This window comes from Taudactylus pleione, unplaced genomic scaffold (assembly GCF_031769625.1).
Source record: "Taudactylus pleione unplaced genomic scaffold, aTauple2 ptg000760l, whole genome shotgun sequence".
Classification (NCBI taxonomy): Eukaryota; Metazoa; Chordata; class Amphibia; order Anura; family Myobatrachidae; genus Taudactylus; species Taudactylus pleione.
The window spans coordinates 10633838-10660490 of NW_028285162.1; the positions used below are offsets into that span (position 1 = coordinate 10633838).

Sequence of the window (26653 nt, forward strand, 5' to 3'; positions counted from 1 at the left end):
ATGTTAAGAGGGGGAGATCGATCTAAACAATTGTTAAAACTGGAGTCTAAATGGATATTTAGACTTGACACTTTATCCCCAAAAGGCTTGAACGAACAGCTGGGCTTACAATGCTATCTGTGAGTTAAAAAAAGTAACAGTATGGTTTTTTGTCTGATAGCAAATCAACTTGTGACCTGTTAAATGTCTCATTACCCTTGATCCAATTTTAAATGTTATACATAACTATTGTAAAAAATTTTTTTTTGTATTACTCTATTTATGAATAAGTTTCTCATTATTTAGGGATTGTGAAGATTTGTCTATTTGGCTAATATGCAGTACTCATGGGCATTAGAGAGAGAGGCATAATGTACTGTTAGCTGTAATATTGAATTTACCATATCCGTTTGTACCTTCCAGGCTTCCGTTTGTATGTTTGTACTATCACTATGGTGATGGGTGGTCACATGTTGTGGATGACGTCAGAGGTTAGCCGCGTCTGCGACGGGCTCCCGGCGTCTGCTCACTCGTGGGTTTGCACATTTAAGGTAGGACGCTTTGTATGTATTCTTAATATCCTGACGAAAGGGCCTTTAAAGACCCTGAAACGTTGATAATACACCGGGGTTTGTGTCATTTATCAAGTCGTCACGAGTGCTGCTGATCTGGACATATATTTGTTCCTCACCTAAACAGGCGAGGTAATACAGAGGGCACCGGGCGCAAGTTAATTTTCAAGCAGTGGAGGAGTGCCGGCTATTTGCTGTGTGTGTGTGTATATGTGTGTGTGTGTGTATATATATATATGTATATATATATATATATATATATATATATATATATTATAAATAAATCAAAGGGAGCGCACATGGTGCATTACCTCAAAAACATTTATTAATATACAGCACATGAAACCTTTGTCTTGAATCACATACCATTAAAAGCGGTCAAACCACCGCAAGTGAATATCGAATAACAAACGAGACTTCGGGAACCGACAAGTGGTGTCGTCGGCAATCTTGCAACATGTTGATCATACAGAACATCACGCTAGGCCACGCCCCTATGCGTTTCGTCACAAGATACTTTGTCAAGTGTGTGTATATATATATATATAGATAGATACTTGAGGGTGCTAATGTGTAATAATACAGTCCTTCTTAATTTGATTTGCATATAGAGTCTATGTAATGATGAAGATGGTTCATTGGAAGTTTTATTGCTTCTTTATTCAATTTGTAGCTATAGCTTCAATTAACAGTCTCAAAATGAAAAGTCCTAAAAATAAACCCGCTCACCAGAATGTCACCCAAGAAAAATGGCCAAATGGCCTCTCATTAGTAAATTTCAAAACGTATTTATTTGGATAAAATACAAATATTTGTACAATTGCTTACATTTAAAACATGATGTCAAAACGTCCAGTTAGCTCCGCAGCCCGAGTTCACGCAGATGGGATTGTCCCAGAAATCAATGGTGTCGTCACCCATGCAGGGTTTCCCGAGACAATTGGTGGTGCCTCGCAGTCTCCCTAATTCCCCTCTCCTGGTTTCTCAGGAGCCGGCGTGGGTTAATTCCCTGACTAGTTCTGTGCAGCACTTGTCGGAGGTGTTACAAGGGGAGTCTGTGTTGCGGCCACATAAGCGGCCGGTGGCGTCTGTCTGCTCCTTATGAGGATGACGACGTGACGTCTGATGACGGGGAGATTCTGGATCTTTCCAACCAGGAACCTCTCCGTACTAAGGAGGCGGACGCCAAGTCCAAGGTATATATTCCTGGACTTATTCGGGCAGTCCGCACAGCTTTGGTGATTGAGGACGAAGTTCCTCCGGTGTCTAAATCCAAATATGCCTTTTTTAAGGATGTTAAGGGTGACGCCACAGTCTTTCCTCTTTCGGGTCAGTTGGTGGACCATTTAGAGGAGGCTTGGAAACAGCCTGGCAAACGATACCAGCCGCAGAGGCGTTTGGCGGTGGCTTATCCGTTCGCGGATAATTATTTTTCCAAATGGGAATCCCTTACACAGGTGGATTCTCATGTGACACGCCTTGTCCGTAGTGCCACCTTACCCATGCCATCCATGTTCTTCCTTAAGGATGCTACGGACCGCAAGGTGGAGATCTGCCTGAAGTCCGTCTATTCCCTTGCGGGGGGGGCAGCGCGGCCAGCTATGGCCATTTGCTGGGTTGCCAGAGCTATGGAGCGCTGGGCTGATACGTTGGAGGCGTCCTTCGATTCCGACTGTTCGGCTGAGCAGACGGAGTTGATCGGCAATCTCCAGGATTCGGCCACTTATATCAACGAAGCGGCCTTGGATATTAGTACCCTGGCGTCTCGAATTTCTTCGGCAGCTGTGGCTGCTCGTCGCACCTTGTGGTTGCGATCCTGGAAGGCGGACGCTGATTCCAAAAAGGGTTTGGAGGCCTTGACTTTTAACGGAGAAGTTCTCTTCGGTCCGGACCTGGACAAGATTGTAGCCACGCTGGCGGCAGCTAAATCGGCTTGTCTCCCGTCGGCTGCTGTTCCTTCAGGCTCAGGTACATCGTCCTTTCGGTCTTATAGGGCCCATGGTAGGCCTAAAGCACAGTCCTTTCCCCAACAGGCTGGCCCCAAGAAATCGGCCAAGCCCCGGAAGCAGGCCTGGAGTACCAGACGTCCGGCCCCTAAGCCAGATGACAAGCCTGCGGCCTGACGGTCCGGGCCTCCCTTTGGGGGATCCCAAAGTGGGAGGCCGCCTGCTGCAGTTCGCCCGGTGTTGGTCGGTCACCACGACAGACACTTGGATTCTCGAGGTGGTCTCCCACAGGTATGCCCTCTCCTTCCGGCACAGACCCCCGGCTCGATTCTTCACCACGGGTCTACCATCAGGCCGGAACAAAGCCACGGAGCTGCGGAAGATCTTACACACTATGCTCCAGGCTGGAGTTATAGTGCCTGTTCCATTCTCCCGGAGGGGCCAGGGTTTCTATTCCAATCTCTTTTTGGTGCAGAAACCCAATGGGTCCTTTCGTCTGATTCTCAACCTCAAAGTTCTCAACAAATCTTTGCGGGTTCCGAAGTTTTGGATGGAGACCCTACGGTCCATCATTCTGGCGCTTGAACTTGGGGACTACATGGTGTCATTGAACATACAGGACGCTTACCTGCATGTCCCTCTTCTTTTGCGCCATCAGCAGTTCCTCAGGTTTGCAATCCGCAGCGACCACTTTCAGTTTCCGGCCGTTACCTTTTGGCCTGGCGACAGCACCACGTGTTTTCACCAAGGTGATGGTTGTCATGGCGGCTTCCCTGCGACTGCAGGGAGTCCGCATGTTGCCGTACTTTGACGACCTTCTCTTAGTGGCCGGATCTCCGGAGCTCCTTCTGCGCCACTTGGACCTGACCATTGCGCTACTGCAACGGCACAGCTGGTTGATAAACTGGCAGAAGTCCACCCTGATCCCGTCTCAGCGGATTCTGCACCTCGGAGCCTTATTGGACTCGGGACAGCAAAGGATCTGTGTGACGGGGGAAAAGATCTCTGCCTTACAGTCGAGGGTGCGCAGTTGTCTACAGAGCCGCCGGGTGTCTCTGCACTCGGCGATGAGGTTACTGGGCTCCATGGTGTCAGTATTCGACATGGTGGGATATGCCCAGTTTCACTCCAGACCTCTGCAGTACCTGATCCTGTCCAAATGGAATGGACTGCCTCAGTCGTGCTCACTCCGGAGGTTCGCCTGTCCCTTGCCTGGTGGTTGCAGACCACCCATCTCAACCGTCGTCCGTTCTGGGTGGCGAATTTGGTCCTGTTGACAACGGACGCCAGTCTTCGGGCCTGGGGAGCAGTTTCGGGTCCACACTTGTTCCAGGGCAGGTGGACTCCGACAGAAGCAGAGCTTCCAATAAACATCTTGGAACTTCGAGCGGTTTTCAATGCTCTCCAGCAGGCACATCGGGTTCTCCAAGGTCACCCAGTGCAGGTCCAGTCGGACAACGCTACCACCGTGGCCTACATAAACCAGCAGGGAGGAATCCGAAGTCGGGCGACTCTCGTAGAGGTGTCTCGGATCCTGGTATGGGCGGAGCGCAATCTTCCGGCCATATCAGCTGTCTTCATCCCGGGAGTTCTGAACTGGGAGGCGGACTTTCTCAGTCGCCAGGACGTTCATCCGGGGGAATGGTCCCTGCACCTGGACGTTTTTCAACTGCTGGTGGACAGGTGGGGTCTTCCAAAGATCGACCTCATGGCGTCCCGCCACAACAACAAGTTGCCGGTGTACGGGTCTCGCACAAGAGACAAAGAGGCGTCTCTGGTGGACGTTCCGGTTTGCTTATCTCTTTCCTCCGGTTTCCCTTCTTCCACGGATAATCCGGAAATTCAAACAGGAAGGAGGGATGCTCCTGCTGATAGCTCCCGCGTGGCCCAGACGGCACTGGTTCTCAGACCTTCAGGGTCTGTCCGTGGACAGTCCTCTGCAGTTACCGCTCCGACCGGACCTTCTGTCACAGGGTCCTTGTCTTCACCCGGACCTGACTCGGCTGTCTTTGACGGCGTGGCTGTTGAGACGGCCATGTTAAGGTCCAGGGGTTTTTCCAGCTCTGTAGTGCGAACCATGCTAAGAGCTTAGAAACCGTCTTCCGCGAGAATATACCATCGCGTGTGGCATACATTCTTCCAGTGGTGTCGACCGAGAGGTTATGCACCGCGGGAGTTTCGTCTCTCGGGTACTCTCCTTCCTACAAGCGGGACTAGACCATGGGCTTCGCCTTGCTTCTTTGAAGGTGCAGGTTTCTGCCCTGTCTGATTTCACCGTAGGATTGCTACAATCCCTGATCGCCTTTTGTCCCACCGGTTGTGCCTTGGGACTTGGCTGTGGTCCTGAGGGCTCTCCAAGGACCACCGTTTGAACCACTGGGCTCAGTGTATCTTAAATGGCTAACAGCTAAGACTATTTTTCTTCTGGCCATAGCTTCGGACAGACGTGTTTCTGATTTAGGGTCTCTCTCTTGTAGAACCCCTTTCTTGATTTTTCATGGGAACAGGGCGGTGCTACGCACTCGTCCTGAATTTCTTCCCAAAGTTGTTTCCCAGTTTCATGTCAACGAGGAAATAGTTGTTCCGGCTTTTAACTCCCCTGGCCTTTCAGTGGGTGAGGCCACTTTTTATGTTGTGCGGGCCTTAAGGACTTATGTTGACCGCACTTCTTCGTTTAGGAAGTCGGACGCCTTGTTTGTCCTCTATGGCTTCTGTAAAAAGGGTTGGCCTGCTTCAAAGCAAACTTTGGCAGCCTGGATCCGTATGGCTATTTCTGAAGCTTATCTTCATGAAGGCCTGCCGGTTCCTCCTTCTGTGAAGGCTCATTCCACTAGGTCTGTGGGTCCTTTGTGGGCAGCTCGATGTTGTGCCACTGCAGTCCAGATTTGCAAGGCTGCTACGTGGTCCTGTGTCCATACCTTCGTGAGGTATTACAGGTTTGACACCTTCGCCTCTCAGGATGCTTCCTTCGGGCGGCGGATTCTCCTTTCAGCACAGGAGCGTCCCCACCCTTAAAGGATACTGCTTTGGGACATCCCCAAGGTATCCTGTGGATACCCTATGGACCCTGAAGTAGAAAATAAGAGATATAGTAAGAACTTACCTTTGTTATCTCTATTTCTACGAAGTCCATAGGGTTCCACAGGACTCCCGCCCTGTCGCACCTGTGCTGCAGATGGGCTTTCCTCTGGTCACCGGTTTTTCCGTCTCCCTCTGGTGAGAATGTGATTCCTGTGTGTGTCCAGATCTTTCTTCTCTCTCTTCCTTCTCCTCCTCCGGCCTATGGCTTGGTAACTAACTGAGGTGCCTTGGCTCGGGGGCGGGGTATAGGAGGGGGACCCTAGTGCATCCTGGGAGGCTGAAACTTAACTCTATGGTGCCCGATGCCTGACGTCATTACCTATACCCCAAGGAATCCTGTGGAACCCTATGGACTTCGTAGAAATAGAGATAACAAAGGTAAGTTCTTACCATATTTCTTCTTATTTTTTTGTTATACTATTTTGGCTAGTAATATTTTACTAATTAATGTATGTACTTTGTTGTATTAGGGGGTATTCAATTAGGCTGCGAAAAGCAGTTATCGGCGATAATTTATCGTCGATTACGTCATTTTCACCTATTTCAATTATCCCCATGTTCAAGACTTTGTCGGTGTGAAAGGTCTTTGTTAAAAAACGGGTTTCAGTTTTCACCATGTAATATATGGCGAAAAAAGTACAGAATTGGGGTTTAGGGGTGTAGAATAAAAACAAAAATAGTATCCAGCCTTTTTAATGTCCCCTAAATGTAATCTGTGTCAAATTATTAATTTTTTTTTTTAATTCTCAGGATACCCCAAAAAATGTACTTTAATTTTGGGGTAAAAAAAATTATTGGGAAACAAAGTTTTAATCTAGCGAATTTGATTCAGGGGGGGAATTCCCAAGTGTGTGGCAAGTGTTTTCTAGAGTGTGGGTGGTAGCGGCAGGTGCATTTTTGAAGAATTTTTCCCCCAAAAAAACCCCTAAGTGCTGTTATTCATCACTTCTTCTACAGCCGCAATTATGCACCTGCCGCGACTATTAAAAACCCCGACTACCTTCAGCAGGCCAAATCAGGGGTGCCCATAGTGATCCCCCATGTCAGACCATCTTTGGGGGGGTGGGGCAGATTGATTCCCGAAAATTCCCAGGACTTTTCGATAACCTTTCCACCGGGTCCCGCTTTGCCCGAAATCAATTACATTGCGAAAAGCCGTTTTCGGTGAAACTTTTTCACCGATGACGTAATTTTCGCCGATTCAATTTATCCCTGTATTCAATTCCAGACACTTTTCGCAGGTGTCGAAAGTCAATGCATAGAAACCTCCGATAAGTTTTCACCTAGTCGAATGTCGAAAAAAAGTGCAAAATTGGGGTTTTGGGGTAGAAATGAAAAAAAAAAAAAAAAAAAAAAAACACCCATGGGACAGCCCACCTAAGGATAACTGCGTCAAAAAATAAAAAAAAGACTTCAGGATACCAAAGTTAGCGTACAAACTTAAAAACTAGTGAAATAGACTCCAGGGGGTTACCCTAGTATACCATATTTTTTTATTGCAGGTGTTTGTGGCAGGTGGATTTTTCACGTTTTTCAAAACTTCACATTAGCAACTTCAAAATATGCTAGTACTCATTTTCATGTACCCCAAATTTGATGAATAGTTATTTTCCCTCCAAAATGCTATTCTTCACCACTTCTGTAAATTGAGACCATTTAAAAATCCCAAATACCTTTAGCAGGGCTATTCGGGGGTATCCAGAGTGATCCCCCATGTCAGAGCATCTTTTGGGGGATGTCAGGCTGATTTCCCCCAAAATTACCGAACTTTTAGCTGATTTCAGTTTCGCCGGGTACCGTTTTCGCCGGTTTGGAATTGAATATGGGAATAAGCGGGGACGTGCGCGATACTTTTTCACACCCATAACCTCCAATAACGGAGAAAAGTCCGGCCTCGGACTTTTCGCTCCTAATTGAATACGGGCCTTAGTCTATTGTGTTTCATTAAAGTTTGTTGGTGAGGTCCCAATATGGATCTTTCTGCATTCTCTGTGTCTGTTCGCTTATACAGAGCTGGAACGTTCCTTATAGTAAATTCTCCTGTCCCAGATAGGTGCATTGATTAATTTCGCAAGTGAGCACCTGTTGGAATGCATGACAGGTTTTGAAAGCTACATGATTGGATTATCCCAACAATACACTTTTACTATATTCAGTCATGTCCAGTAATTCAGGGTTACATCTGTATATATTATACATTTTATATTATCCCCTTTTTTTCCTTCTGATCCATAAATTAAATGAACATAATAAATGTATTTACAATTATGTTTTAAGGAATGTGGATATCGATACATATTTGTGTATGTATGCATGTGTTTTATATATAATATTTATTTTTAATGCTAGTCTGCTCTCATTGTGATATAAGAAATTGCTACATTTTTTCTTGTTTTTCAAAATACAGAAGAGGATTCTCCTCACAGCCAGGATGTGACAACCCTACTCTATCCTTTGTTTGTCTATCTACACCTGGACATGGTTCAGAGTAGCTTGAAAAGTATGGTGGATAGCTTCTATAGCCGCTTCCATGGTATGTTCCTTCAGCATCCAGCGCAAAGAGACATAATTGAACAGCTTCAGACAACCATGACAATGCAGGATATTCACTGTAACTATAAACTTAGGGCATTCCTGGACAACAAGTATGTAGTTAAGCTTAAAGAGGACAGCTACAACTACCTTCTTCGCTACCTTCAAAGTGATAACAACAACACTTTGCTTAAGGCTCTCAGTTTGCACATCCAGTTGGATATTCAGTCAGTCAAGCGAACAAAGTACCAGCTGTATGCAAATGATGGGTTTTCCACAAGAGCAGAGAGTAGCAACCTTGAGCCTCAGGATGTAACTGCTCCTATTCTCCAAAATGAAGCAGCTCTTCAACAGCTACAGGAATGCATAAAGAGGGTGAAGGATGGACCTCCTTCACTCACAACTGTTTGTTTTTATGCCTTTTATAATACTGAAAACATGTTAAATACAGCTGAAGTTTCCCCTAATAGACAACTGCTCGCTTCTGGTTTTGACAACTCTTCTGTGAAATTGTGGAGTTTGAGTTCAAACAAACTGAAAACTGAAGCACACAGAGTGAATGTTTCTCGTATACGACTAGCTTGTGATGTCGTACAGGAAGAGGTAGGATTTGCTGCTTGTATGTTTTAATGCGAAAACCACACCAAGCCTTTTATTCACATTGAGCTTATTAAATTTCTGTCAGTGTTAGGAGCATGCATTGGCTACACATGTTTCAGAATTTCAGTATTTCCCTCCCTACAGAGAAACAAACACAATCACTCTTTAGGGGACACTGGCCTTAGACAGTGGGCGTAGGCAGTATGTAGGAGTCCAAACCGTTAACTTTTTCTCCCTGCAGCCCAGGCTCCTTTTCCCCTATACCCTGCCTCCAGCCCCAGACAGGCCAGCTTTAGTTTGGTGCAGTGTCAGGGAGCTGCTTTTTAGCAGCCTAGACTTTTACTTAGTGGGCAGCGGCATCCTACAGGGCTCACATGTTGCTACTCCACCAACCTCCTGCGGCAGAAGCACGGGCGATTGCCGTCAATGTCAGAAGGGGAAGGTAGGCTCTCCCTCGTTAGCTCCTCTCCGATCCCTCACAGTAGGCATCCCGACATAGGGTGAGCTCTTCTCCGCTCTTTCACAGACACAATGGAGAGTAGCACATGATCCTGGTCTCCCTGTATACCTCTTTCTCAGTAGTCGGGTTATACAGAAAGCTCCTTCCTGCCAAATGTGTTTTGGTTTGTTGAGCATTTGCCGCCCATTTTTGCCTGGACTGAATGTTTTCTTTGTGCATGTTAACATCTTTAGAAATACTTTGTGTTTCTCACTGTCTCCGGTTCTTTGATTTTGATCTGTCAGTAGCCAGCCCAATAACATCCCCAGTGTCTCCTTGACCAATCACCGCGGGCGGCAGCATCTCATCAAATGAGAAGGAAGATATGCATATTGAAGAAGATGTGTCCCCATTTGACGCCTGCCCCATCCCTAGCTTGCCGCTGTAGACTGCAGGCACTAGTTGCTGCAGCCAGCCCAGTGTACCGGAGGGGAAGCCGGCCCAGGTATGCGGTGACGGCAAAGCTGTTGCTTACCTCTGAAAGTGCACACTTAGCTGCTGGAGACTGCCCCAGGATTACTTCTACAACTCCACGCAACTTGGAGAGACCAGTGACTAGGGCTTCTCCCACAAGCGACATCTCCAGCACCATAATGTCATCACTGCCCCTTGCCCCCCACCGTCATGTTATCACTGCCCCATGGGACCCTACTGTGCAGTGCTAGTGTTTGCTGGAATACGTTTATGTAGTGCCAAGGTGCTCCAAGCGTGTGATGGGAACCTTCTGTGCAATGTCAGTGAAAGCCGCTAAACCCCCTCTTTGCCCCCCAGTACTGCGCCAGCTATCTGCCTTTGCCTCTCCCTACCCCAGTACTGCCTGCCCCTAGCCCCCTTCTTGCCCTTCAGAACTGTTGCAGCTGCCGTCTGCCCTTACCCCCTCTTTACCCTCAGCACTGCCTGCCCTTACTCAGCTCTACCCCAACTTCTCCCTTTCCTTTACCCCCAGCTCTACCCTAATGCTTGCCCTTAACCCCCTCTACCCCAACTGCTACCTGCACCCAGCACTGTCCCAATTGCTACCTGCTCTCACCGTTGAAAGCTCCTTTATCCTGGAAGATTCCTAACTTCAGGTAGATGTGGCGACCCTGATTTAAGGCAGTTACAGCTGTTCTCCACATCAAGGATGCTGTGCAGGCCCCTAAGGCAAGTGCTCCGATGTTGAGTCATCAGAAGATGGTTTTATCAGAATTCCCTTCTGCGCAGATCAATCATTCGTAGCATGATGCCTATAAACCTTCTGCAAGAGTTTATCACCGGAAACTAGGGGTTTTAACCCCAAATCATTTAGACTCTCACAAATCCTCTCCTTTCTGCAGGTGGGACTGGATTTGGGTCTCTTTTTTTGAAGGTGCACATTTCAGTACCTTCTGTCTTCCAGAGACCGATTGCTCTGATGCACGGACTTTCCTACAAGGTGTCCTCCACGTACAGCACCCGTTTGTTCCTCCAGTGGCTCCATGGAACTTGACTTTGGTGTTTTGGGCTCTTCAGTTATCACCCTTTGAGCCCCTGGAAGACTCTTCTTACTGTATTTGCCATTGCATCGACCCAGTGAGTGTCGTATATGAGTGTTTTTCTTGTCGCTCCCCATTTCTGGGCTTTCACTCAGAACTCGGCACAGTTCATAGGGCACATTTAGGCTACTTCCCCTAAGGTGATTTCACATCCAGCAGGAGATCGTGGTCCCTGCCTTTCAAGCACCTAATTCTTTGCCGGATGATGCTTTTTTGGATGTTGAGGGCCTTCCAGTTATATGTGGATAGGACCAGGGATCCTGTCAGGGTCCCTTTTTGTCCTCTTTGACTTTCACAAATGGGGGCCGGCAACTGAGCAGACTTTGGCCCAGTGGCTCATTTTGACCATCCGCCACACAGCGGTCCTTCCGGCCCTGGTTACAGCTCATTCCAGCAAGTTGTTGGGATCTTCTTGGGCAGCTCGACGTGGCGACTCTGCGGAGCAGCTTTGTAAGGGGTCACGTGGTCCTCTGCCCATACATTTCTCAAATTCTGTTAATTTGACAACTTTGCTTCAGCAGACGCAGATTTCGGGAGAAGGGTTCTCCGCACCGCTCAGGAGCGTCCTCTCCCTTTGGGAAATAGCTTTACACTTCCCACTGTCTAAAACCTGTGTCTTCTATGGAGTGATGAAGAAAAAGAGATTTAAAGAAGTGTCCTCATGCATCTAGCCTCAATACGCCATGCAGTGCAACTTGCCTGGCATGAATCAGCCACCAGGTCCTGTACTACTCTGCTAGTGTCGGGTATCTTTTTTTTTTTTTTACCGAAAAATGTCTGTCGCAATGCAACTAGAATGCACCAGCAGTCTGTGCTGATTAATTTTCTATGCAACACTTGTTTATCTGTGTGCCCCTGAGTGTTAAGTGTAACACAAAGAAGGATTCCTGTTCCGTTCAAGCACTGTTGAATCAAGAACCAGGAGCTCCCTCAGCTGTGTCTATCTTCTAATATGAATACAGAACTTGGAATGAAAAAAGCTGCAGCCGCTACATTGTAGCATTTCATGTACTAATTCAGAGACTCAGTCGCACACCGATATAAAAGTGTTGCATATCAATTTAATCAGCACAGGCTGCTGGTGACAGTCTCATCCTAGTTACAGCGCATTGCGACTTTAACGCATTTTCAGCAAATAAAGTCGACTGGATTTGGCATGCAGAGTCACATCTGTATGTTCTTATCTGGTAAAATCCTTTTCTTTGAAATACATAGTGGACACAGGGTGCCCACCCTGATGCGGGGTTTTGCTCTGGTTCCCCTATCCGCATCTTCTAGGTGTTTAGACCGGGATGTAGTCAGGATGCCGACCGCCAGAATCCCGACAATGAAAGCACCAAATCCTGATGCCCAGCATACCGAACATAAGTAAGCCGGGCGTCTGCAGCTGTTAGCCAGGGGGGGTTAGTCTAGGGGAAAGGGGAGTTAGGGTTAGGTACCCCCCGGGAGAGTTAGGCTTCGGGTGCAGGGAGGGAGGGTTAGGCACCATCCAAGGAGTCCTAGGGTTATGCACCCTCAAGGGAGGTTTAGGGGTAGAGGGGAGGGTTAACTATACTTACCAGCTGGGATTTTCTGTTGTCGGGCTTCCAGGGTCGGGATTTGAACTGTCGGTATTTCATTCCCAACCTGTTTGGACTTGTGTGTGTGCCGGTCTTCCTTCTACTTCTTGCTCCTGCCTGCGGCTTGCTTACTTAACTGGCCTGACGGGCTGGGAGCGGGGTATAGGCTATAAAGAGCCTGGGGTGCTGAGAGAAAAAAAAGTTAACTGTTTGCTGCCCGGACTCCTACTCACTGCCTATACCCACTGTCTAAAGCCTGTGTTCCCTATGGATTATGAAGAAAAGGATTTACTGAGGTAAGAACATAAACCTCTGCTTTTATTTATAACTTTTAACCACTTAACCGACAATTTTTTTTTTTTTTTCCAAAAACCGCTCCGAAATTCTTGAATTTATGATTGAATTGGGTCAAGAATATCTTTTTAAAACTATTCCAACGCATTTTTTTTGTTTTTTAAATACCGTGAAAATATATAAATATATATATATATATATCTATATCCCCCACGCACACATAGATATATAATATGGCCAGGGCTCTGCTGTTTATTCATGGGGGGTGGGGCTTGCAAAATGGGGGAGAGGCTGCTGCTTGCAGGGGTGGAGAGAGAGAAGGACATCGCTGTTAGAGCTTCTCTGCCCGGTGACTGCTGCTAGCCGGAGAGGGAGGAAGAGAAGGACAGCGCTGCCTTCTCTGACCTGTCATCAATCACTGCTAGCCGGAGGAGGTAGAGAAGGACAGCACTCTCAGCGCTGCCTTCTCTGCCCTGTCAGCAGTCGCCGGGCTGCTGCTAGCCAAAGGAGGAGGAAGAGAAGGACAGCGCTGCTTTCTCTGCCCTGTCAGCAGCCGCCGGAGGAGGGAGAGAAGGACATAGCTGTTAGCGCTGCCTTCTCTGCCCCGTCCTCTCGGTTGCCGTCAGGGGGTGGGTGCGCCAGCGCTGGGCTTTCAGTGTGCAGAGCGACAGTGTGCAGAGGGACCAGGATGTCCCTCTGTGATTGGTGGCTGCCACTAAATGATTTTCCAGCAGCCGCCCACAGAGCTTTTCTGACTGGTCGTATCAGATACGACCATGTTAGGGGTAGCCCAGTCTGGTATGGTCGTATCTGGTACGACCATGCCAGGCAAGTGGTTAAAGGCAGTAAGGGCACAATTTTACAAGACAAGCTTTTGGACAAAAAGTGTATTATGCCTGCTACAGATGTCATTGGCTTACAATTTGACTTTCCTAGAGCATGAGCATACTTAAAATTTAAATCGTGGCAATAATTTGATCCAGGTAGAAATGGCTATTTAAAAATATCTGTATTCAATGGTACTTAACTGACGTGGTCGCATGGGATGTGAACCCAGCCAACTGTGTTTCAACTAACAAGATACGATCGCACCACCCCGCTGTGTTTTTGAAGAGAAAATCCGTTCTACACATGTGCAAAACGGATCTCCTCTGACTCACCGGACTCTCTTGCGGACCCTGTAATTTCGGACCGGTTTTGTTAGAAAAATAATTGTCAGTTAAGTAATTAAAGTAGAACAGTCATAAAACTGCAGAAAATAAATATTTTTATAATAATTTACTCTTACTCATATTTGGTTCACATAATCAACATTATTTAACTTGATTTTATTTGGTATGCTTGAAAGTTTAGTTGGTGGTGAGTAGATTTTCTGATTTCTAGGGCAAAATAAAATAAATGAAACTAAAGTCTCAGTAAGAAACAACATGAAATGGTTTACTTTTTTAATCTTTTATACTGTACCATGGCGCTGGCTTAGTTCAAACAATTGGTAACAAGAGTTGGGATTGTAATTTGAATGTTTAAAAAGTTCTGATTTGTCTGCAACATTGCATTTGAACTTAAAACAGCAAATTTGTTAAAGGCAAAACTAGATTTTTTTTTTTATATTTTTTTAAGGCAAAATCAGAGACATGGGTCCATATAGTGATCGGCAGCAAGCACTGATCCCTACACATAATCCATAGAATTGTAGCGCAGGTCTCCCATCTTTCTATAAAATCGGAGACAACCTCAAAATCGGCACGTTTACAAACTTGCACTGTATTGCATTCCCCCCCTCCCCTTCCCCACACGCACAGTATTTTAAAACTGGAGAAATAGAAGTAATGTCCCCAGAGAATCTTAAATAGTTTAGTCCTTCTTTAATAAAGCATAATGATATGACATATTTAAACACATGTCCTTTATACGGAGAAAAAATATAGGAAGACCATAAAGTTCAATAGTCGATCACAGTGAGAAGAAAATGATGTGGCACTCTATTAAAGGGCCATATACACGGTGCGATATAGCAGCCGATCCGACGGATTGGAATGATATAGCTGCTACTGTATATCCGTGTGTGGGCATGATATCTGCCAGTGCACGCTCCTGTGGGATCGTACATTTCTCCTCCAGATCTTTCTGCATGTTCAGTTGATCTGGGGATGCAATGTACTATCCCATGCAGCGCTATGCGGGTGGAGAAGGGGGTGCCGGCAAATCGGATGGTCGGCCACCCGATCGCTCAGTGTGTGGGGACTGCCTGATATGTCGGCCGTCTGTTTGCATTGCAAGGTGCATATCGCACCATGTATAGGGGCCTTTAGTCCTACCTTAACTATTTCTGGTCCCATTATAATGTAAGATTTGTTGTTGAATCATGAAATCGTTTGAGAGAAATAGTAACTAAATATTTTGACCATATCTCTCTAAAATGCACATCTGATGCCCACATGGCTTAAGACTTCACCATATGTTCCTTAAATGCACCTCAGACCTCCCTACATTACCTTTATTAAAAATATTTGTGTAATGCATAGGCTTTTTTTCTTCTTCAGGGTCCATAGGCTCCACAGGGAGACCTTGTAGGTGATTGCTTGGACATCCGGGCACCACGCAGTTAATTTTTCTCTCCCGGGATGCAGCCACTCTCCCTATACCCCGAGCCAGAGGCACCTTAGTTTTGTTGGTGCCCAGCCGGAGTCAGGTCACTGTCCAGTGGACGTCCACGCTGCCGCTCCATCGCTCCACCGGAGCCAAGATGCCAATACTGATCCGGGGATAACGGCAGGACCACGGGGTTTGTGCTAGCCAGACCTCGCGGGATTCTAGGACTGCAGCTGCACTTACAGGGACCAGGTAAGAAGCGGATGACTGATTGCTGGGATCCGCTTGTAGCAGTCTTTCCCCCTGTCTCTGGGGACAGACCGGGGGATCACAGCAGTGGAGCCAGTCCTGGACAACCTGCGCTTCCACTAGACCACCAGAGACCTAAGCTGGCGTTCAAACCAGCGTCCCGGGGGTTCATTGCTGGCCAGGGGAGGAAGCTTTCCCTGTTTTACAGCCGGCTCCTCCCCTCTGCCCAGCGCGCCTTTCCACTGCGGTCTGGCTTAGCTGAGACAGCTCACCTCCCATTGGCACGCCCACTCAGAGGTCTACGGCTGCCATTTTATTCCACTGGAAGTTGCAGATCTCAGGAAAATGCGAAGGACTGGTCCCCCTACATACCTCACCTCCTGGTCAGCGTATGTAGCACTATAGCCTACCAGACACTAAGTCTGGTTAGTTGAATTGTAGTACCATTGTGCAGGTGTTTCTGTATAGTATATGACTTAAGGCTATCGCTGACTGTCTGTGTTTCTTACTCATCTGTCAAAGATATTACTTTACCTTTCCTTCTCTGCCCTTACAGTACAAGTGTTATCAGGGTGTTTAATATACCTCAGTTGTATTAATACCTGTGTGGTTTGTCACATACAGTGTACACTTCCTTCTCTACAATGTCTGAAAGTGGGAATGATGTGCACAATTCTGCTCCAGCCCTGCTGTCATGCAAATCATGTGCTGCAGGGTTAGGTGTGGGAGACATAGTGTCAGAGGGATTATGTGTGAGGTGTTATATTTCTCCAGTCTCCTCTGTAGTCTCAGCCACCTTGCAGGAGCCTCCTTGGGCGTTCTTTGCTCAGGCATTAAGGTCTATTGCAGGACGATTGGCAGTACCTCCTGTGTTTCCCGCTATAGGGTTTCAACAGCAGGCAGTTTTTCCCTCACAGGGACTGCAACCCCATGTTGCACCTATGCAGGTCCCCCCCTGTGCCTCCTCCATGGGTGAATACACTCTCTGCTACAGTGCAGAACCTGGCGGATACCTCTACTCCCTCCTGGCTATGTTGCAGGGGGATAAACCTCTTAGATCGGCTAAAAAGCTTATGCCGTCATCTCAGTCTAATCTATATGATGATGATGACAGGGAGATTCTAGATGTAGATGACTCTGAGCCCTCTCGGCGAGAGGAGGAATCTAGGTCTAAGATCAATATTCCGGCTCTGATACGCGCTGTCCGTTCGGCCTTCGTCATAGAGCAGGACGAACCGCCAACTCCCCTGTACAAACATGCTCTGTTCAAGGAAATAAAGGAAATTCTGCAGAGGTAACTTTTATCTGATCAGCTAGTAGAGCATATGGAAGTGGCTTGGGAAGCGATACCAGCCTCAAAGACGCCTGACTTATGCCTATCCCTTTCCTGAGGAACATTGTACCACATGGGAATCGCATCCTGCGGTGGATTCTCATGTGACCCATTTAATTTAAAGTACTCTACCTATGCCATCCATATCTTCCTTAAAGGACACTATGGATAGGAAGGTAGAGGTTTGTTTAAAGTCAATGCATTCTCTTTCAGCGGCTATTGCCAGGCCGGCCATGGCTATCTCCTGGGTGGCCAAGGCTATGGAGTTCTGGGCAGACTCCTTAGGAGTCCTTTCCTTCAGATGCTTCCACAGATCAAGTGACTCTAGTGGGTAATCTCCGTGATTCAGCTGCATATATTAATGATGCTGCTTTGGATGTCAACCTCTTAACTTCCAGGATTTCGGCTGCTGCGGTGTCAGCTCGCCGTTCCTTATCTGCGCTCTTGGGGAGCGGACACGGGCTCTAAGAAAGGATTAGAGTGTTTACCTTATAATGGGAAGATCTTGTTTGGTCCCGACCTGGACAATATTGTGGATACGTTGGCAGCGGCTAAGTCTGCGTGTCTGCCTTTGGCCATTACTACTTCAGGATCCCAGACCTCATCCTTTTGGCCCCAAGGTAAGCCTAAGGGTCAGCCCTTTCCTAGGCAGTCAGCCCTCAAAGACTACCAACAGGCCTGGAGTACCAGACATCTGGCGGCCAAGTCTGATGACAAGTCCTCAGCCTGACGGGACGGGCCTCACCTTGGGGGATCCCAGGGTGGGAGGCCGACTTCTTCAGTACACCCAGTGCTGGTGTCGGACCACCACAGATGCTTGGGTAAGAGAAGTGGTCTCATGGGTACGCGCTCTCCTTCCACAAAAGGCCTCACCATCAGTTTTTCTGTGCAGGGCCTCTGTCAGACAAAGACAAGGCATTACAAATCCAGAAGCCCGTACAATCCTTGCTTCAAGCAGGAGTTGTAGTCCCGGTCCCGTTGCCTCAGAGAGAAAGGGTTATTATTCCAATCTCTTTCTGGTTCAGAAACTGAACGGATCCTTTTGGCTTATCAATCTGAAGTCCCTGAACAAGTTCCTCAGGGTACCTCGGTTCAGGATGGAAACCCTTCGTGCAATTATACTGGCTATGGAACCTGGGGATTTTATGGTCTCATTGGATATTCAGGATGCATACCTGCATATTCCAATTGCTTCATCTCACCAGAGGTTTCTCCGGTTTGCTGTCCAGCAACATTTCCAGTTTTGGGCTCTACCGTTTGGCCTATCCACTGCACCTCGGGTGTTTACCAAGGTTATGGCTATCATGGCGGCCCATCTGTGGGGACAGGGTGTCCGGCTGCTACCATACCTGGACGACCTCCTGTTGTTAGCAGGGTCTCCCAAAGTACTCCCACCAACATCTGCAGCTTACAATTTCTGTGCTACAGTCTCTTGGGTGGTTAATCAATTGGAAGAAATCATCACTGATTCCATCACAAAGGATGCTCCATCTGAGAGCGCTGTTGGATTCCCAGCAGCATAGGATTTTTCTGACAACAGAAAATATCTGCAATTTGTAGACACAGGTACGCAGATGTCTCCACAGTTGCCGGGTCTCAATCCACTCAGCGATGCAGGTTCTGGGATCCATGATGTCGCCATTTGACATGTTAGAGTATGCCCAGTTCCATTCCAGGCCTCTGCAGAAGCTGATCCACTCCAGATGGAACAGGTTACCCGATCGAATAAAAGCACAGATAATGGTGCTATCTCCGGAGGTACGTCTTTAGGATTCCGGACTGGATAATTCTGACGATGGATGCCAGTCTCGGGTTGGGGCGCAGTGACAGGTCAACACTCTTTTTCAGGGTCATTGGACAGCAGAGGAATCTGCCCTGCCAATCAACATGTTGGAGCTTCCGGCGGTCTTCAGCTAGCCAAACTTATACTTCACGGAAAACCAGTGCAGGTTCAGTCAGACAATGCATCATCCACCAAGGGGGAACCCAAAGACAGGTGGCAATGACAAAGGTGTCATGCATTCTGACATGGGCGGAAGGCCATCTCCCAGCCATATCGGCAGTGTTCATTCCGGGAGTTCTCAACTGGGACGCAGACTTCCTCAGCCGTCACGATGTGATGGCTCTTCACCAAGGAGGCTGAGACTACAGAGGAGACTGGAGGATTATAACACCTCACACATAATCCCTCTGACACCATGTCACCCACACCTATCCCTGCAGCACATGAATGATAATGGTCTCTTCACCAAGGGGTGTTTCAACTCCTAGTGGACAAGTGGTGCCTTCCAGAAGTGGACCTCATGGCCTCCAGACTCAATCACAAGCTGCCAAGATACAGGTCCAGGATGAGAGATGCTGGGGCTCAACTGATTGACGCTCTGTCAGTAAAGTGGACCTTCCAGTTTGTGTACCTGTTTCCTCCAGTCTCCCTTCTTCCTCGGGTCATTCGGAAGTTCAAACAAGAGGGAGGGACGGTCCTGCTGGTGGCTCCAGCGTGGCCCAGACGGCATTGGTATTCAGATCTTCAGAGTCTCTTCATTGACACTCCGTTGCTGTTGCCTCACTCTGCTTCATCCCCAGTTCCTTCCTCCCTCCCCAGCCACAGTGAACTGGCAATCGCCCAGCCACAGCTGCAGGAAGAACATCTTCCTGCAGCTCGACCTAGGCTCACAGTGCTCAAGGCAGCTGCCGGGCTGGTCAACCCAATTTAGGCAGTGATTGGCATAGAGATGTGTCATCATACGTTCTTTGCGCCAGGTACCATGTACCAGACATCTTTCTTGCATGTTTTTTTCTGAAACTGCTGTGCAATGTGACTTTGACGCACCAGGAGACTGTGCTCCTCTCTTCGGCCTCTGGGTGGGGTGTGATGCCACCAGCAGTGGTAGTCAGACACTGAGATAGTATCCATGGGTACAGAAGGGCCAAGAGGTCCCTCTGAGACTGGAACTTTCTCCCAGCATGAGATGCAACCATGATTTTTTCCAAAAAGGAACGTCTGGCCCTTTAACACAGTTTCTTTGTCTGTGCAGACAAAACAACACTTGGACTTGCCTTTGTATGTGAGGCACCACAACTCCCAGCATGTCACGTTGTATAGAGTCTCTGCAGCGTATAGCTCCTGTGACTTTATTCTGGGCTGTATCTGTAGTCTGCTTCTTTCCAGGAAAACATAATCCTGCTTTCTCAAAGCTGCTGCATGGCTCACTATGCACAGATTAGATGCTTGCATTCACCAGCAAGTTGTAACAGTGCTAGTGGAACAGGTACCATATACTGGGGTAGACGGTAGTGCACAGCAGCTGAGAGTTTACACAAGTCCAAGTTTTATAGTGCAGCTGGCCTCAGTCAGTTTTATTAGTCAGAAAAATATATTCAAACGCTCTTTCACTAGGGTCAGGCGTCCCACCATAAATTAGTTAAAAAATACCTAGGTGTAAAGATACTCTAATAGTCCAGCAATAAAACCGTAAAAAACCTAGAAAGGTAATGAGTACAAAAGTATATAGTCAATGATGTAGAGACAATTCGTCCTCCTTTGATGTATATGAATCAGGTAAGCAGAAATGGTTTGCTCCAATCAGTCAAGCTCAGAAAGTATAATAAAAAGTTCTGGTTCCTCAGACAACAGTTGTTCAACCCAATGGCCCGCCACAGTGTCAGTGCACCTCAGAATAAAATCATGGAGGAGATGGCATAGTGTAAAACCTTATAGATTTATTAAAACAGGCAAACAATAAAATACAAATACAGGTAATAAAATTGGCTGCGTACCACGTGACATTTTAAGAAAGGCACAATATTCAGCATATAGGGGCATTAAATTATTGCACCCTCTATTGAGCAATATCACCTTCCTTCCTTAGGTCCACAGTATCAGCACTTATCATGTAAAATACCAATGCGTTTCAACCATACAAGTCTTTCTCAAGGCTGATTTTGGAATATTCCATATTTCGGAATATCTGAATATAGGAGACTCCGCTTGTGTATATATGTGTGTGTGTATGGATGTGTATAATATACAATCAACATTTCAGTTTATAACAACCGTCTTCAGGATGTGAAAAACAAGTACACAGGCTTACCATAAATACCTGATCACCTACACCATGTGCTAATCATTCTCCTCAGTGCCCGCCGGTGATGTCATCATTGATTGACCAATGATGAAGTCATCACGTTCCTTCAGGCGGCGCACACCACGTGATAACAAATCCCCTTGACCAGGTACCAATAAACAATTTATGTAAAGCTGTAATGGATAGTGGCAAATGTCATCTAAGAAAAGAAAAATTATAATAGTTGCAGCAAAAAATCACCTCTAGTAGCAGCATAGCACCAACAGCATTGATCATAATAAAGTACATATTTGCAGTGTGTGTGTATATATATATATATATATATATATATATATATATACGTATGTGTATGTATATATATATATATATATATATATACGTATGTGTGTATATATATATATATATATATACGTATGTGTATGTATATATATATATATATATATATATATATACGTATGTGTGTATATATATATATATATATACGTATGTGTGTATATATATATATATATATATATATATATATTCTCTGAAAAAGTAACGAGGTATAGTGCATAAAAGTTTTAATATTAAAATCAATGGTGCACATAAATCAGTTGTGCCCGTACCTCAGATAAAACAGTGTCAGCTTTATACCACATGGTTTGTAAAACACACAGCCAGATAGCCAGCTCCTACCGCATCCACTACCGGGTGGAGCACGTCGTCCTCACCTGCTGGCTGCAGGTCTTGGCAGACCACTACACCTCAACTAGGGACCAGGGAGCAGCGCTCGGCTGGTGCTCGGAACGTCACAGAGACCCTACCTAACACGTTTCGTAAAGGACTTCGTCAGAGGGATGGGCTCTGTGACGTCAGACGTTCCTTTTACCTCTAAAACACCCAATCAGGAGTAATTCCATACATAGTGCAGCTCCGTTACTCCCCTTCCACACAGCAGGACTCAATTGGATACATATCAAAGGGCAATTATAAGGATATATAAAAATTAGATTTTGTCAGCATTAGCCACTAAATCGCCACCTAACCAAGTTCATTAAACTTACTATATATTGTATCAATTTTATAACATTAATTGTTCCCGATGCGGGGAAAAAGGTTACATAGTACTTCACTGCTTCCTGCACAATTACTACTACATTGTACAGCCACTAGTACTTTACACAGACAAAAACAATATTCACATTGTAAAACATTTACATCATATTAATTAAATTAAATAGTTTACTAGAAACATTCTTGGCACAATAGTGACATCCGTGTATTAATATTAAACCTACTGTATTGTCAATGTATCTGCTTTGATACACAAATCTCAACTTTTTTCCAAATAAAAACTTAGCTCTTTATAAAGATCCTTCCATCAATTAGAACATAACAATCCACCAATATAGGAGATACTTTCAATTAATAAACAAACAAATCTCTAAAATAGTATTACAATATTCACAGGAAAGGAGTAATTTCAGCTCCTTCATTCAATCCAAAAGGCATCAAGGTCCCTAAAGTAATGATCCAATAAGTCTCACGTTTCAAGAGGGACTTTTCCCCATCACCCCTGTTTTATCCATATAAACAACCTCTAAACCTTTAAATTTCAACCCTACTGGATTGCTATTGTGGAACTGGGAAAAAAGACGTGGGATGCTGTGATTTTGTACTTTGTTTTTAATATTGTGAGTATGTTCTAAAATGCGCAACTTCAGCATCCTCTTTGTTTTTCCCACATATTTTAGACCACATGGGCAGGTCAGCATGTATATTACAAATGTGGATGTACAGTTTATCAGGGTGTTTGTCTTATAAGATTTACTTAGACTAACATTGCTAAACTCCTTGGCTCTTTTTTCTCCTAAATTGCTAATTTTACAACTACCACACGAATAAAACTCTTTAATATTTCCCAATGAACCAATCGAAGGATTTTTATTTTGTGGGAGCGGTTCTAAACAGCTTCTAGATACCAGAGACTTCACATTATTTGCCTTTTTATATATAATCTCTGGATATTCTGGGAGCAATCACCAAGTACAGGATCTGATTTTAAAACATTTCAGTTTTTCCTTAGGATTTTTTAATCCCCTTCTCCTGACTATTATATTGTGTGATAAAGGGACATATATATTTAGTCTCATTTTTATCCTTATATTTTTGCAGATCAGATCTCTCTCTATTTGTAGCTTTAGTTTTTGAATCTTCAATTAGTTGACTGGGATATCCTCTTTCCTTAAATCTAGTTTGATAAATATTCGCTTGTTCATCAACTCAGACCCGATTTTATAAAAATAAAGGACTTCGCAAAATTGAGGGCCATAGAGATCCCACTAACAACTCTTAAAGTAAAAATATGAGACCTATATGGATAGACAGTGATCGAACAGATAGGCGGGAGTTTGTACATAAAAACAATTATGAAAGATTGCAATCTTTGAAGATTTCCCCCCTAATCCTAATAGGGTCTTTTTAGGGCAACGCCCTCTATTGGCACAAAAGCCCAATGTTTTCAAAGAAACTGTAAGTTTGACTCCGGTACGGGAAAAAAGAAGGTGGGAGGAAAAAGATTGTCCCATAAGAGAACCAAAACTGAGATATCTGAAATAGAGGGAGAAACTGTAAGCATCTTTAATTTGTCCAAAGTAAAACTAAAACCTACGGAAGAAAAAGTATTACGAAAAGGGTTAAGTTTTGCTCCCTCATGTAATGCTAATAAATTCAATCTCTATATTGACCTAAATCTATATGTGAGAAATTTGACTCTCAAGCGACACTTTATAAGGAAGGGTGAAGCATGTATAAAATAATTGGGATTCAAAAGAAACTGATTCCAAAATAAATTCATCCGGACTTAAAGGTCATCCTATTACCCGGTAGAATCGCAAGGTCCACATGTAGAATTATTCTCTAAAATGGTATTTTGATAAACTTGAGCCCGTTAAAAATGCCCCTAGAAATATGTCTAAAGTTGACTCTGATACACTAAAAAGTTTAGCTGAGAATAAAGAAATAGTAATAAAAAGTGCAGATAAAAGGCGGGGAGTCGTTATCCTGGATCGGGAATATTATGTTACTGAGGCCTATAAATGATTAGAGGACATTACCTCATATAAAAAATTAGAGGAAGATCTGACAAAAATATTTTTGGCTGAATTAGAAGATCTCCTAACAAAAGGTTTAAGATCAAAAGGCACAACATTGGAGGAATATAAATATCTATTCAATACAAAACCAAGATTAGCATGCTTTTATCATATTCCCAAGATCCATAAAGATAGGGATAGGCCTCCGGGCCGCCCTATCATCTCTGGAATAGGGTCTCGAACTTCTAGGATCTCAGAATTCGTGGATATTTATATTAAAAAATATGTACCCCTGTTGGAATCTTACGTTTCCACACACATTTTAAAAATAATAAATGAGATTAAATGGAGTACGGAATATAAGTGGTGTACTGTTGATGTTCAAACGCTGTACACCTCAATTCCTCATAGTAAAGGTAGAGAGACTTTTAAAACCACATTGATAAATGATCCAGAGATAAATGAGTTGGCAAAATTTATTTTTATGTTTCTAGACTTTGTCTTAAAAAGAAATTATTTCACCTTTCTTGATGGGTGGAATATTCAGACGTGTGGGATGGCGATGATTTGTGCCCCTAGTCTCGCAAATATATATATGGGAGACTGGGAGAAATGAATAATATCGGGACAAATGATGGAGCATATTGTTGTCTATAAAAGGTGCATAGACGACATATTAGTGTGGAAAGGAGATGAGGAACAGTTCACAACATTTATGGAAAAGCTTAATAAAAACGATTATAACCTGAGGTTTACCCACTCATTCAACAAAAATAGAATCGAGTACTTAGATCTTGTGTTTGATACTATGAATTTTGCTAGTACTAATAAAATTGAAACATATACCTTTTTTTAAAAAGGTTGATAGCAATAGCTATTTGGATTTTCAAAGCTGTCACTTATCGCAGTGGAAGAATAATATTCCCTTCTCTCAATTTTCTAGATTGAGAAGGAACTGCGACTCTTTAGAATGGTTTGATGAACAAGCGAATATTTATCAAACTAGATTTAAGGAAAGAGAATATCCCAGTCAACTAATTGGAGATTCAAAAACTAAAGCTACAAATAGAGAGAGAGCTGATCTGCTAAAATATAAGGATAAAAATGAGACTAAATATATATGTCCCTTTATCACACAATATAATAGTCAGGAGAAGGGGATTAAAAAAATCCTAAGGAAAAACTGGCATGTTTTAAAATCAGATCCTGTACTTGGTGATTTGCTCCCAGAATATCCAGAGATTATATTTTAAAATGCAAAGAGCGTGAAGTCTCTGGTATCTAGAAGCTGTTTAGAACCGCTCCCACAATCTAAAAATCCTTCGTTTGGTTCATTGGGAAATATTAAATGGTTTTATTCGTGTGGTAGTTGTAAAATTAGCAATTTAGGAGAAAAAAGAGCCAAGGAGTTTAGCAATGTTAATCTAAGTAAATCTTATAAGATAAACACCCTGATAATCTGTACATCCACATTTGTAATATTCATGCTGACCTGCCCATGTGGTCTAAAATATGTGGGAAAAACAAACAAGAGAGGATGCTGAAGTTGCGCATTTTAGAACATACTCACAATATTAAAAACAAAGTACAAAATCACAGCATCCCACGTCTTTTTTCCCAGTTCCACAATAGCAATCCAGTAGGGTTGAAATTTAAAGGTTTAGAGGTTGTTTATATGGATAAAAGAGGGGGTCATAGGGAAAAGTCCCTCTTGAAACGTGAGACTTATTGGATCATTACTTTAGGGACCTTGATGCCTTTTGGATTGAATGAAGGAGTTGAAATTACTACTTTCCTGTGAATATTGTAATACTATTTTTAGAGATTTGTTTGTTTATTTATTGAAGGTTTCTCCTATATTGGTGGATTGTTATGTTCTAATTGATGGAAGGATCTTTATAAAGAGCTAAGTGTTTATTTGGAAAAAAGTTGATATTTGTGTATCAAAGCAGATACATTTTGACGATACAGTAGGTTTAATATTAATATATGGATGTCACTATTATGCCAAGAATGTTTGTAGTAAACTAATTTAATTAATATGATGTAAATGTGTTACAATGTTAATATTGTTTTTGTCTGTGTAAAGTACTAGTGGCTGTACAATGTAGTAGTAATTGTGCAGGAAGCAGTGAAGTACTATGTAACCTTTTTCCCCGCATCGGGGACAATTAATGTTATAAAATTGATACAATATATAGTAAGTTTAATGAACTTGGTTAGGTGGCGATTTAGTGGCTAATGCTGACAATCTAATTTTGATATATCCTTATAATTGCCCTTTGATATGTATCCAATTGAGTCCTGCTGTGTGGAAGGGGAGTAACGGAGCTGCACTATGTATGGAATTACTCCTGATTGGGTGTTTTAGAGGTAAAAGGAACGTCTGACGTCACAGAGCCCATCCCTCTGACGAAGTCCTTTACGAAACGTGTTAGGTAGGGTCTCTGTGACGTTCTGAGCACCAGCCGAGTGCTGGTCCCTAGTTAAGGTGCAGTGGTCTGCCGAGACCTGCAGCCAGCAGGTGATGACGACGTGCTCCACCCGGTAGTGGATGCGGTAGGAGCCGGCTATCTGGCTGTGTGTGTTTTACAAACCATGTGGTATAAAGCCCACACTGTTTTATCTGAAGTATGGGCACAACTGATTTGTGTGCACCATTGATTTTAATATTAAAACTTTTATGCACTATGAGGTGCCCTCTCTCCTTACTTTTTCACAGAATTCACACTGGAGGGATATCG

The 26653-nt window shown here is 44.6% G+C and overlaps 1 protein-coding gene across 2 annotated transcripts in view; it reads left to right on the forward strand.

Moving 5' to 3' along the window:
• The window catches only part of TAF5L (TATA-box binding protein associated factor 5 like), a 128403-nt gene that overhangs the window by 73982 nt on the left and 27768 nt on the right, over positions 1-26653 (forward strand). For both annotated transcript variants that reach the window (XM_088457398.1, XM_088457399.1), the window contains exon 4: positions 7986-8713. In XM_088457398.1, the coding sequence (XP_088313524.1) occupies positions 7986-8713 (728 nt within the window). The remainder of the gene's footprint in view (positions 1-7985; positions 8714-26653) is intronic.